General features: G+C 42.3%; 1 protein-coding gene across 3 annotated transcripts in view; it reads left to right on the top strand.

Annotated features, from left to right (window-relative positions):
• Positions 1–9,992: 9,992 nt before the first annotated feature.
• MORC1 (MORC family CW-type zinc finger 1) overlaps positions 9,993–12,885 on the top strand; it is a 167,047-nt gene continuing 164,154 nt past the window's right edge. For all 3 annotated transcript variants that reach the window (XM_019839671.3, XM_045036903.1, XM_045036902.1), the window contains exon 1: positions 9,993–10,160. In XM_019839671.3, coding sequence (XP_019695230.2) covers positions 10,096–10,160 — 65 coding nt within the window. In that variant the 5' untranslated portion in view covers positions 9,993–10,095. The remainder of the gene's footprint in view (positions 10,161–12,885) is intronic.

Below are 12,885 nucleotides of genomic sequence, written 5' to 3'. Positions count from 1 at the left end.
ATAGACATTTAACTTTAAAAAAAACTTTTTTTAACGTTTATTTATTTTTGAGACAGAGAGAGACAGAGCATGAACGGGGGAGGGTCAGAGAGAGGGAGACACAGAATCTGAAACAGGTTCCAGGCTTTGAGCTGTCAGCACAGAGCCCGACGCGGGGCTCGAACTCACGGATTGCGAGATCATGACCTGAGCCGAAGTCGGCCGCTCAACCGACTGAGCCACCCAGGTGCCCCGACATTTAACTTTTAATAGAGGTGTAATGGTTCCTGAATCTCAGCCTCTTTTGATGCCCCTGTCCTCTTTATGTTAGAGAAATGCTATATTCTCCACAATCACCATCAGACTTTCTGCTCAGGATGGATACTCTTTGGGTTATTCTAGATGAGCATTTATTTATTTATTTATTTATTTATTTATTTATTTATTTATATTTTTATTTTAATGTTTATTTATTTTTGAGAGAGGGACAGAGTGTAAGTGGGGGAGCGGCAGGACAGAGGAAGACACAGAATCCGAAGCAGGCTGCAGCCTCTGAGCTGTCAGCATAGAGCCCAATGCGGGACTGAACTCGTGAACTGTGAGATCATGACCTGAGCCGAAGTCGGACACCCAACCAACTGAGCCACCCAGCGCCCCTCTAGATGAGAATTTAATGCTAGAAAGAAGAGAACTTTAGGTGGGGGCAAGAATGGAGGGGTAGTCCTAAAAAGGAAGATGAGAAAAAGAAGAGACTACAAACCCAGAAACAATAAGCAGCATTAGGATTCAGCCCAAGATAATTAAACAAAGATATTTCATGTTCTGATTGAGATATAGTTACAAAGATGAGACCATGATAGAGATTGGGGGTACGTTTCTGTACCAGGAGAAGGTGAAACACAAAAGAAACGGTAGATACATGACCAACTATATAGTATTCTATCATGCACCCAGTTCTCTTGAAAAATAGTTCTGAACTCCTAAATTGATAAAATAATGGGAAGAAAATTAGTAAATCCAGTCAGGTCTAATGAGCCTGGTTGCCTGAACTCCTTAGCATATGATGACATGCCCCTTTCTAGGGAAAAGTCCTGCTGGTGGGACATTGATAATAATAATTATGAATATTAGTTATTCATCCCCTCTGGTATTTATGGGGAATTTTATTTAGGAGAGTTAGATACAGGAGGAAAGGAGACATCACTATGGAGTGGTGATATCCACTCTAAATACCACTGTTCAGTGGTGAGAGGCTACATAGTTATGGGGGTCCCTTAAAAGATGCAGTGATTAGCTTTGTCAGGAAATGATGTTCTGAATAAGGCAACAACCAAATTTACCAATTCAGTGGCTACTGGTCACAGGGTAGAGAGTGCTTCTTCTAGGAATGGAGAGGGACAAGTGGGAGAATGAAGGAGGAAGAGATTGCCCTCAAAAGAAAGACTGAGAGAAATGTGTTACAGAGACTAATACAAAGTCAGGAGGCTACTGTGGAAAAGACTCAGGCTCTAAAGGAACAATTCACCTCCAACCTCCCTGTGCCACACCAAAACTGAATGATTTGGTTGAAAAAGGTATGGAATTTGGAAGCCTGAATGATGTGGATTCTCAATCCCCATATGCACATTTTACATCAAAGCCTGTTGGCATTTTTTGTTGATTAGTTGTTTTCCAACAGCATTATACATTATCACTCACCAGACCCAGGAGGATACTCCATCATTTACCACACCACCAGGATAAGGTCTAAGAGCAAGCTGTCTACTCTGGACACTGTTCAGTCCCCATCCAAGGTAGAAACATATAGCAAATGCCTCTGAGCCAGAAGAGCAGGATAACATCAGTGTTTCAACATGGAACCTTGCAAGTAGTTCCTTCTCCCTTCAGCTCACAGTGATTTTCCACCACACCCTATTATTTCTTCCAGCAGGATTCATGAAATGAAAGTCTTTATGCCTCATTGAAGAAATTTCAGGCTACGAATAAAAAGAAAGTGGAGCGTTGAGCCGATGGTGGAAGATCCCTGACATCACATCACAGGCTCATTTCTTTTACATGTTGGATTTTTTTATTCCTTTATTGTTATATTGCATTTATCGTGCAATGAAGATAATTCACACTCAGCAATAAAATGAAACCAAAAACTATTTTAAAACTGTTGTGTGGCTTTGGTTATAGACAAAACCGTGCCTGCTCTAAAAAAATTTTTTTACAAGATTCTTGGAGCTTACCTCAAATAATAGACTTGTGACAATTTGATATAGGAGGGGTATGGTAATAGTAAAAAAAAAAAAGAATATATATATATGGGGAACCTGGGTGGCTTAGTGTGTTGAGTGTCCAACTTTGGCTCAGATCATGATCTCATGGTTGGTGAGTTTGAGCCCCACATTGGGCTTGCTGATGTCAGCCTGTCAGCACAGAGCCCTCTTCAAATCCTCTGTTCCCCTCCTTCTGCTCCTCCCCTGCTTGCGTTATCTCTCTCTCTCTCTCTCTCTCTCTCTATATATATATATATATCTCCCAATATATATACATATATATGTAGTCAGCAAATTTTACATTAGAAACAAAAGTTTATTTGAGTGTCTAAAACATATCAGGCATCCTCTGAATGTTGTTGTGTTATGATATAAGGGAAAGACAATGCAATTATGTGCAAGAAAGATCCCTAGACTGAAAATTGAAAATTGTCAGAGAATATCTAGGACAATCTGTTCCATTTCAAAGGTCTGCAGTTTGAGTTAGCTAAGTAATTTTAAGAGGTTGTTTTTTTTCCCCCAGAGGAGGAAAAATGTGCTTACCTCTTTCTTTGAATTGCCAGTTATTCATTGCACGTCTGTAAGTACTATGAGCAAAGGTCAAGGTACGAGCCTTCCTTACATGTGTGAGGTTTTTTCCACCTTTGAACTTTTAAAAAGGCTTTTATTACGGAGTGCCCCAAAGATCAAAGTGTCTTGTTTCATTACTTTGCATTCTAATGACGTGCTAAACTGGGCTATTTGCAATGGTTTTTAAAGGGGTTTTGTTGAAAGAAAACGGAACCAGCATGAGAGGAATCTGGATGCATTATCTTCCTTTCATTTTCTATGAATGAATCGCAGAAAATACAAATACAGAAAACGCTGTCTCGTCTTCTCAGGTCAAGGCTGGCGTATAATAATTTTCGGCAGCCTATTGAGTGGATATATAGCCTCAAATCAGAAATTAGATATTAGTATCTAAATGGAATTTTTGTACAGAAAGTTTTCTTTGCAGATTTTTGTTTTCTGGTCAGTCTTGACAATATTACCTTATATCCACAAAATGTACACTTCCCATTACGGTTACCTATGTGTGTATCTTTCTTTCCTGGTACCTCTAACTGGCTTCTTCTGTTCCCATGGGTTCCTCAGCCTCTGATTTCAGAGGCATGCAATACTCAATAAGTTCACTAATATTTTCCATAACACAAAACTATATTTTATTGGAAAATAACAACCTGTTGGTAGCTAACTCCGCTGAAGACAGAAAAACCGTGTGTGTGTGTGTGTTTATTTTTTTTAGGGAAACCACATATTTATTTAAAACATATTAACAGTTCTCTGCTAGGATATGCTAAATCTTTTTATTTTATTTTATTAAAAGTTTTTTTAATGTTTATTTATTTTTGAGAGAGAGAGACAGAGAGCAAGCAGGGGAGGGGCAGAGAGAGAGAGAAGGTGAGAGAGGATCCTAAGCAGGTTCTGTGCTGTCAGCCTGATGACCATGAGATCATGACCTGAGCTAAAATCATGAGTTGGAGGCTTAACCCACTGAGCCACTAAGGGCCCCTAATTCTACATCTTAACGTGACAACAATGAACTCACTGTCTTCTGCCTTCCAGACTGGTCATTTTTTGTGACTTGCCCATACTATTAATGGCAATGTCATTTCTCCAGGACTTCAAGCTTAAACACATGGAGCAACTTTTGCTCTCTCTTTCTTTTCTACCTCCCTCAGACCCTTGAAGAACTAAATGAAGCCACCCACACTTGTATTTCCCCCCTGCTTTTACTATTACCTGTTGATTCCATTTAGAAATACCTACTCCCAAGTTTTCCTAATCAAGACTTTTTATGTGCACCTTTCTCTCCATTGGCACCACTCCAGTCCTCATCTCCATTGTCTCCTCTCCACTTTACTACAAGTCTTCTGAAGATGACCTTTCCTGCCAAATAAGCCGGCAGATCATCCAGTGTATCTCTTTCCCCTTAACAGCAAGACTCCCCTGCTCAAGAATCTATTCCTCACTTTCTATTGCATTGCTATTCCAACTGCACTCCCTGCTTCTGGTCTTGAACCCCCCTAGTCTAGTATTCACATGCATCCAGAGTGATCTTTATGAAGCATGAATTTATTCATGGGATTCCATTTAAGACCTAACCCTGGCTTCCCACTCCTTATGGGATACATTCCAAATTCTTCAGCATAGCATTCAGGGATTTGCCTGCCTAAACTTGCACCCCCACCCCTCTGCCCCACTTTGCTTGCCACACTCTAGACACGATGAGCTACTTACTGAATGTCCATGCAGGTTCAACTCAGCACTCCACCTAGAATGTCAGTCCTGACTCTGTCCACCTGGCAAATGTAGCCTCATCTTTCAAGTGCCATCGCTTCTTTGGGATCTTTCCTAACCCACCTCTCCGGAGCCTGACTTCTCTCAAAGCACTGTAGCACCTTAATGCACTGATTGGTGCTTTAAAGTCCATTAAGGTGGTAGAAACTGTATATTGTCTCTCGTCATCTCCATGTGCCTTCTCTCCTCACTCTCTAGTTAGAGATGTTGGAAAACTAGACACCACACTGAGACACCTTAGCAGCCCAGGCTCTGGGTATGAAAAACGTTGCTTTCCTTTGCTTTGCTGCTACCGTGCAGGCCATGGGGTGTGAGTGCACAGAGGCGGTGGCCAACTCAGCATTCCTGCACATGGAAGCCGTCCTTGTGGTGATTGGGGGCGGTTGTGGTGGCAGTGCTGTCATCAGACTGATGCCCTCTCCTCCGCAGCTTCAGGGTGGGAGCCGGAATTCAATTGTCGGTGGCAGGACCCTGATTTTGGCCCTTCTGTCTCTTCCAGAGGTTTTATACCTACTCATTTTCCCATGTTATATTCCTCTGGGTCTGACATACCTGGAATGGTCTCTGTTTCCTGCATTGAAACCTGATACTGTTGGCCTGTATTAAACTGTAACCCCTCGAAGGCAGAATATGCTTACATTCTTGGAACCCACCGCAGAGCTGGCTCTCACCAAACAGATGTCTGATGCACTGGATGAGCTAATAATGGCCCGAAATCATGTGTCACACCAAACATTTAAACCTCAGCTGACACTCTTCTTTGGTGCTCTCCTTCCTTATCTGGCCAACCTTGTCGCTTCCTGAACTGTAGCCTGATGATTTCAGTTATTATATTCTGTACACCTACGTATGTCTTGCCCCTTTCCCGTCTCTGTGTTCTGACGGCTGTGTCTGTCTAGAGTGTCCTCCTTCCTATCAGCTCACATTTACCATCCCCGGCAGGAAAAGACTTATAAATCACAGCGCACAATGAACAATTCTCTGCTGATGCTCAATGATGGAAAGAAAGTATGTTTCTGGGGCTTTCTGGTATTACTTTTTGTCTCTATTGGTTAGGAACAGTTTTGGCTACTAGGTAAAAGGAAAACCAATTACAATGACTTAAATTAATAAAGATTAATGTTAAGTTTCGTTTCACCAGGAGATCTGAAGATGAATGACTGCTGGCTTTGGGACAGCTTTATGTACTCTCTTGACTTTTCCCTCAAGGATGCAAATGACACCCCACATCCAGGCATTGTGCTTGTATTTAAGACAGAGATGAGGAAGACAGGAAACGGAGCCAGCCCTGCCTCTGCCTTTTATCAGGAGAGCAAAAGCCTTCCTAGAGCCACTAAGCCGACTTCTGCTTCTGTCTCAGTTATGAGGACTTGGTCAAATGGCCACCCCTTGCTACAGAAGAGCCTGGGAAGGCAAGTTTTCAGTTTTAAAAGTGGAAAGAGGTGGGGCGCCTGGGTGGCTCAGTGGGTTAAACGTCCAACTTCAGCTCAAGTCACGATCGCATGGGTTGTGAGTTCAAGCTTGGCGTCAGGCTGTGTGCTGACGGCTCAGACCCTGGAGCCTGCTTCGGATTCCATGTTTCCCTTTCTCTGACCCTCCCCCACTCATGCTCTGTCTCTCTCTGTCTCTCAAAGATGAATAAACGTTAAAAATGATTTTAGAATAAGGTGGGAAGAGGAAAGTTGGGGAAATGGCTAATGAGTTAGCCAACCCAGGATGACTACTATATTTTCTAACTCATATGTAACCATCATTATTTTGGGGGCAAGTTGTTAGTCTCATACCTTCAACAGTTTCCAGAGATGCTTACCACAGTGTCACGCACATGGAGTATAAAGACTGTCAGTTATACGGGTAACTGAAAATCAATGTAATGAAAACCCTACCATTGTCTAACATGGAGTTGACTGAGATGAAAATATACCAGCCAGGTTCAGAATTGCACAAAAGCAAGAAAATAAGTAAGTAGGGTGTGAGTTCCTTTCAGAGATATTTCAGTATTATCCATAGAGGGTCACTGGCATCTTTCAACATTATTACCTCAATAGTATTTGCCTTCTGTATTTATTATAATATGTCAATGTCACTTCTTAATTATAATTCTTAGAAATTGCATACCATTGTGCATGGTTGGTAGGTATAAGCATCTTATTTTTATATAAATTGTCACGTTTGTGAAGAGTAATAAGATGTTGGTTCATACAAAGTTATTTAAATGAAAGGGGGAGAGTGTAGTTTGAAAGATTTGAGCTGTTGTTTGTGACTAGCAAATGAATGTTGTAATGCTGAAATGTCTACTTAGGAAGAGCTGAAGAGTCTCTTATCCCAAATTGACTCTTCTTAAATGAATTATTTTTTAAGTTTTTTTTTTTTTTTTTTTTTTTTGAGAGGGGGAGAGAGAGAGAGAGAGCGCGCGCGCGTGCAAGGGAGAGGCAGAGAGAGGGAGAGAAAATTTCCAGCAGGCTCCACACTACCAGTGCAGAGCCCAATGTGGGGTTTGAACTCATGAACTCTGAGATTATGACCTGAGCCAAAACCAAGAGTCAGATGCTCAACCAACTGAGCAACCCAGGAGCCCCATTAAAAAAAAATTTTTTTTTTAATCTTTATTTTTGAGAGAGAGGGAGACAGAGCATGAGCACGGGAGGAACAGAAGGAGACACAGAATCTGAAGCAGGCTCCAGGCTGTGAGCTGTCAGTACAGAGCCCGACGCGGGGCTCCAACCCACAAACTGTGAGATCATGACCTGAGCCGAAGTCGGACGCTTAACCACTGAGCCACCCAGGTGCCCCACCCCATTTTTAAAAAAAATGTATTTTGACTCTCCTTAAAATCAGGGTCAATCATAAGATGAGTAGATGATGTTCTCATTTTTAAATGTCCCCTCCGTATTATTTCTCCAGTGTTTTTGTATCATAAACTACAGTAATGTTAAAATGAATCTTGAGGCACGGTCCAGGGAGGTGGCTAAGACAAAGAATCCTGAAGGTATACTCTGAAAAGGAACAAGATTTACCTTTCAGACCAGAGCGTGGCTAAGTGGGGTTGACATGGGGAAGGGGAAAGACTTTTGGGGGTTGTGTGCGATGACTCTCAGGCCTCTGTTTTAGCGTAGCTAATGGAGCCTCCTGAGCGCCTGTTATCCAGGCCAACCAGTACCGTCTGGTGCTTTGAGGCTGGCCACTTAATGCAGGAGGGCTCCGCTCAGATTATTAGAAGACCTGCTTCTATGATAATCACGCTCTTCCCCCTGTAGAAATTAGATATTACAGCGTTTACTAATTACAGGCGAGTGGCCCTGGTGCCCTCCCAATGGTAGATTGCTTTGAGATGGCAGCCGGAAATTGAGGTAGTAAAATAAATCCAGAAGAGGCTTGTCAAGCTTTTCTTGCCCATAAAATCAAAATAAGTATCATATTTCTGAAGTTCTATGGAAGGAAAAATTGGAAAGATAGCTCAAGTTGCTTAGTAAAGAGAATTTTGCGATCAAAACACCACCACATCAGCCACTGTTAAAACAAAAATGCAATCAGGAAAATTACTTGAAATGTTTATGTTTACTTCCAGTTTTCAAATTAAAGTAGAGCATCATGTTCCTTTGGGTTGTCATTCAACTTCTCTCTTCCTCTCCTGATTCCTATAAATGTAGTAGCGGATAAACTACTTTTTTTTAGAAGTAAAATGACTATCTCAAAACTGACAATTTTTTTTTTCTGAGAGCCTCATTCCTTGCATGATGCCCAGAAATCACAAACACATCTAGTTCTTTTTATTCAGTAGACACTCATTTTTAATTTAATTTTTTTTAAGTTTATTTGTTTATTTTGAGAGAGACAGAGACAATGTGAGTTGGGGAGGGACAGAGAGAGAGAGAGAGAGAGAATTCCAAGCTGGCCCCACACTGTCAGTGCAGAGCCTGATGCAGGGCTCTCACTCATGATCTGTGAGATCATGACCTGAGCTGAAACCCAGAGTTGGACACTCAACTGACTGAGCCACCCAAGCACCCCTCATTTTTTATTAAACAATTTTTTAATGTTTTTATTTTTATTTTTGAGAGACAGAGCATGAGCAAGAGGGAAGGGGCAGAGAGAGAGGGAGAACACAATCTGAAGCAGCCTCCAGGCTCCAAGCTGTCAGCACAGACCCTGACAAGGGGTTTGAACCCCTGAAACGAGATGATGACCTGAGCCAAAGTTGGATGTGTAACTGACTGAGCCACCCAGGTGCCCTTTGGTGTCCTCATTTTTTTTTTTTATGCTTATTTATTTTTGAGAGAGAGAGACAGAGCATGAACAGGGGAGGGGCAGAGAGAGAGAGGGAGACACAGAACACCAAGCAGGCTCCAGGCTCTGAGCTGTCAGCACAGAGCCCAATGCGGGGCTTGAACTCACAAACTGTGAGATCATGACCTGAGCTGAAGTCAGATTCTTAACAGACTGAGCCTGGGTGACCTCATTTCTGATTTTAAAACTATCATGTAAAATCTTTGCTGCGTGTTATTGAACTACCTTAGTCTGTAAGTCCTATAGCCCTAGGTTGAATGAGCTTGAACACTTTTTAGAGGTAACTAGGTCAACTAATTTCTCATCACCACCAGGACCTTTCCATACAGCCTCTTGGACAACTCCTGTTTCACCTTACGTTTTAGTGACTTGGCATTCAGTGCTTTGTGAGCGACAGCAGTTGCAAAGCTGGTGTTCACGGTCCTTCCTTACATTTACCCTCAACCTCCCTTTCTCCTGAACCTGTACCTGCCCAGTTCTGTCTTTTGGAACAGAACAGAATGTGTATTTCTTGAGCTGCGCCAGCACAGCAAATAGTTGACTGATGGCTGGCAGGTGAAAAAGTTTCTCCTGGAACACAAGCCTAACATTACAGTGAAGTCCAAATTCTGTTCTGACTGCCTTTAGTTCCTCCTTCCTTTTTCTTTCTGGCTGATCTATTTTCTTCTTTCTTCTCTTCAATCGGAGAAAACATTATCAACCCAAGAAACACAGGAAGTCAGTGCTGGGCTTAGAACACAAAATGCCTTCATCTCTGGTGCTGTGTAATAAACTATGCAAGTGAAGGAAAACTACCTACTTTTCTTCCCTGTACTCCCGACCTCCTGACTCAGATTCTTCATGTTCTTTGTGTGCGTGTGTGTGCATGCAATCATTTCTGATCAAATTCTGATCCGAACCTTGGGCTCCATTTACCATATGGGGAATGATAGGAACAACTGTGCAGGAAGGTTAAATAAATCTCAGCGTGGATAGAGGAGCCTAGCAAAGATGCCTCATGCTTAAAGTGTGGATCCAAGACCAGGAACAAAGACTTTTCTTGCCTGACAGCGCAGGGTGAGCTTCGCCCTCCGACCAGCAGGGGGAGCGCGTGCTTGCAGAACCGGTGCTTGTCCGCGGCCTTGAGCGTGGGCGTTGGCGTGGACGAAGGCGTGGAGGAGGGCTTGAGCCAACAGCTGAGGGTCGGGCGTCCCTGTCTCCAAGGGCCGCGCGGGACGCGTTGGAGGACATGGGCGACAAGTATGCTACTCTCCAGCGGGCCCAGCTGCATCTGGATTTCATCCACGCCAATTCGTGAGTGCGCAGTGGAGCCTGAACAAGGGAGGGTCCCCATATAGTGAAGAAGAATTTGGTCCTTCTAGCGAAATACCCAATTTGGAAAAAAAAAAAAAAAAAAAAGAACTTGGGTATCTGCTTTATGGAGATATTATTTATTTAAACTTGTTTGCATAAAAAATAAAAAGGTGGTAACGGTACATATTCGGAGCTAGACTAAAACTTTTTTTAATTTTTTAATTATTTTTTTATTTTGAGAGACAGTGAGTGCGTGCATGCACAGGGGAGGGGCAGAAAGAGAAAGAATACCAAGCAAGCTCCGTGCTGTCAGCACAGAGACCTGAGGCTGTATCTCACCAACTGTGAGATCATGACCTGAGTCGAAATCAGGAGTCCGGGGCTTAACCCACTGAGCCACCCAGGACCCCCTAGATTATAAATCTTTTTGTTGTTCTAAAATTAACACCAAGTGGTAAGAAGGCCCAGCATTTAACCAAGTATTTAATTGTGGGTTAGCAGAACCGCAATCCTACCAACCTGGCCTATCTCTTGTGAATTCTCTGCCCAGCACACTGACATTTTAAAGATTAAAGTTGCTCTCCAGAGAGGAATTTGTATTTATTGATTCCAGCCTCTGTGGCCTGAGTCCTTCCAAAAATGTAACCTCTCCCAGGATGGAATCCTCACATTCTAGTTATTGCTTAGAGCACCCTGCTTCTCTGTCGGGCCCAGATGCCTTTCTGGTACTCATCGGGTATTATTTCACATACCCAGATTGCAGATGCAGATGACAGAGGTTTTCTGTTCCATCCATCATTTCTAACCCAGCACAGCGTAGCAGTGACTGCTGTGTGATTCATAGTGGTAGGTCAGTTTTGGGGAATCTTACAGTAATTTTGGATTTACCAAAAGTACCATCTGATGCAAGTGATGTACCAGGTTTGAAACCACAGAAATGGAAGTGTAAAGAGTGCCAGGCAAGGATAGCCTAGCTGCTTGGGACAAACATGTAATTAAAAAAAAAAAAAAAAAAAAAAAAAAAGTAAAACAGGGAAATTTTTGGCAGGTGTTTAGTTTTGTGTGTGTGTGTGTGTGTGTGTGTGTGTGTGTGTGTGTGTGTATTTAAATCTCCCTGGAGAAGAATTGCAAGTTGGAAAGGATGGAACACCTAGTTAAAAGTTAACTGAAGCAGAAGACGAATGACAAAATAGCAATTTTTAGTTTAAGAAAAATGCTGGAAGGACTGTGAATTTTATCTTGAGAAATTTCCTCAGCTTCAGTTTTGTGTAGTTACCCCAGCTGTTCCCCAGCCCCCTCCTCCCACAGTGGTTTCCCCTGGCCTGTATCCCATTATCAGCTGGTGGTCAGATAACTTAATAACAAAAGTGACAGCAGCAGGAAGCAACAATAACAAAATTAGATACAAATTGGCATCTCCTCAGCTTCTCCAGGTAGATTTTCCTTTGAGAATTCTCTCAGTAAAAACAGGATTGATTTTTAAAAAATTCTCTTTTGCTTCTCTCTCGTGGCCCATTCAACTTGAAGTCCTCTTCTCGCTATCACTAATTATGTCTCAGATTCATTCCTTCCTCTGGACTGCCATTCCTTTAGTTCCAAACAGCCACCATCTCCCCTGTGAGTTACTCCACATAGCCTCTAAATTGGGTTCTCTGCTTCCCATTCTTGCTCCCTGATGGTCCATTTACCTGAGAGCTCCCAGAGTGAGATTTTTTTTTAAGTTTATTTATTTATTTTAGAGAGAGAGAATCCCAAGCAGGCCCCATGCTCAGTGGGGAACCCGACATGGGGCTCAAACCCATGAACTGTGATATCATGACCTGAGCTGAAACCCAGAGTCAGATGCTTAACCAACTGAGCCACCCAGGCACCCCCACCCCCCAAAAGTGATATTTTAAAAAAGTAAACCAGCTATGTCATGTCACTCTTCTTAAAACATGACAGTGGTTTCCAGTTACATGTAGGCTAAGTACAAGCTCCTGACCATGGAGTGGGTAGCACGGCATGACCCCGCTGTCTTGTGTCTCAGCATGATCTCCCTTTTTTACCATAGCCAGAGCATACTGGCCTTGGCTCCTTTCTGCTTCAGTGTCTTTTTGCAACTGCTCCTCTTGCTGGAGTGTTTCCACTCTGTCTCTGCAAGGGACTGGCTTCTCCTCATCCTTCAGGGCTCAATTTAAATGTCTTCTACAAAGAGAGGCTCTCCTTGATCACCATGTCCTCTTCCCCATCACCCTTCCTTTATAACATCTAACCAAGATTTGCCATATCATCTTTGTGTGTTTGTTTACTTGTGTATTTTCTATATCCTCCCACTAGTTTGAGCCCCATGAGGGTGAAGACCATGTCTGACCACATTGGCATATGGCAGGCAGTCTGTAAAAATCTCTTCAGTGAAATAGTCCAGAAACTTCTACGGAATTTCTTTGTCAGAATGACTGCAGTTACTTTCCTGAAGTATTATTTATATGTTGCATTTTTGTGTATTGAACCCTGTGTTTTAAATTCACTAGAAAGGTTTGCGGTTCCAAATGCTGCTTTTGGAAAGCATATAACCTATACTTCTCATTTGCTCTGTTTTAGATTTTTATACACTGAATTTCTTTTGAGTGAAGGACATCTTTTTGCAGCAGTAGTATTTAGTAGTTTTTTTTTTTTAATTATAAACTTGAAAGCTGACTCAAGTCAAGAGACCCCATATCAGCATGTATTTAAAGTTTAAAAT

The sequence above is a fragment of the Felis catus genome, chromosome C2, assembly GCF_018350175.1.
Source record: "Felis catus isolate Fca126 chromosome C2, F.catus_Fca126_mat1.0, whole genome shotgun sequence".
Lineage (NCBI taxonomy): Eukaryota > Metazoa > Chordata > Mammalia > Carnivora > Felidae > Felis > Felis catus.
Note: the sequence above shows the minus strand (reverse complement) of the source record. Positions and strands in the feature narration are given on the sequence as shown.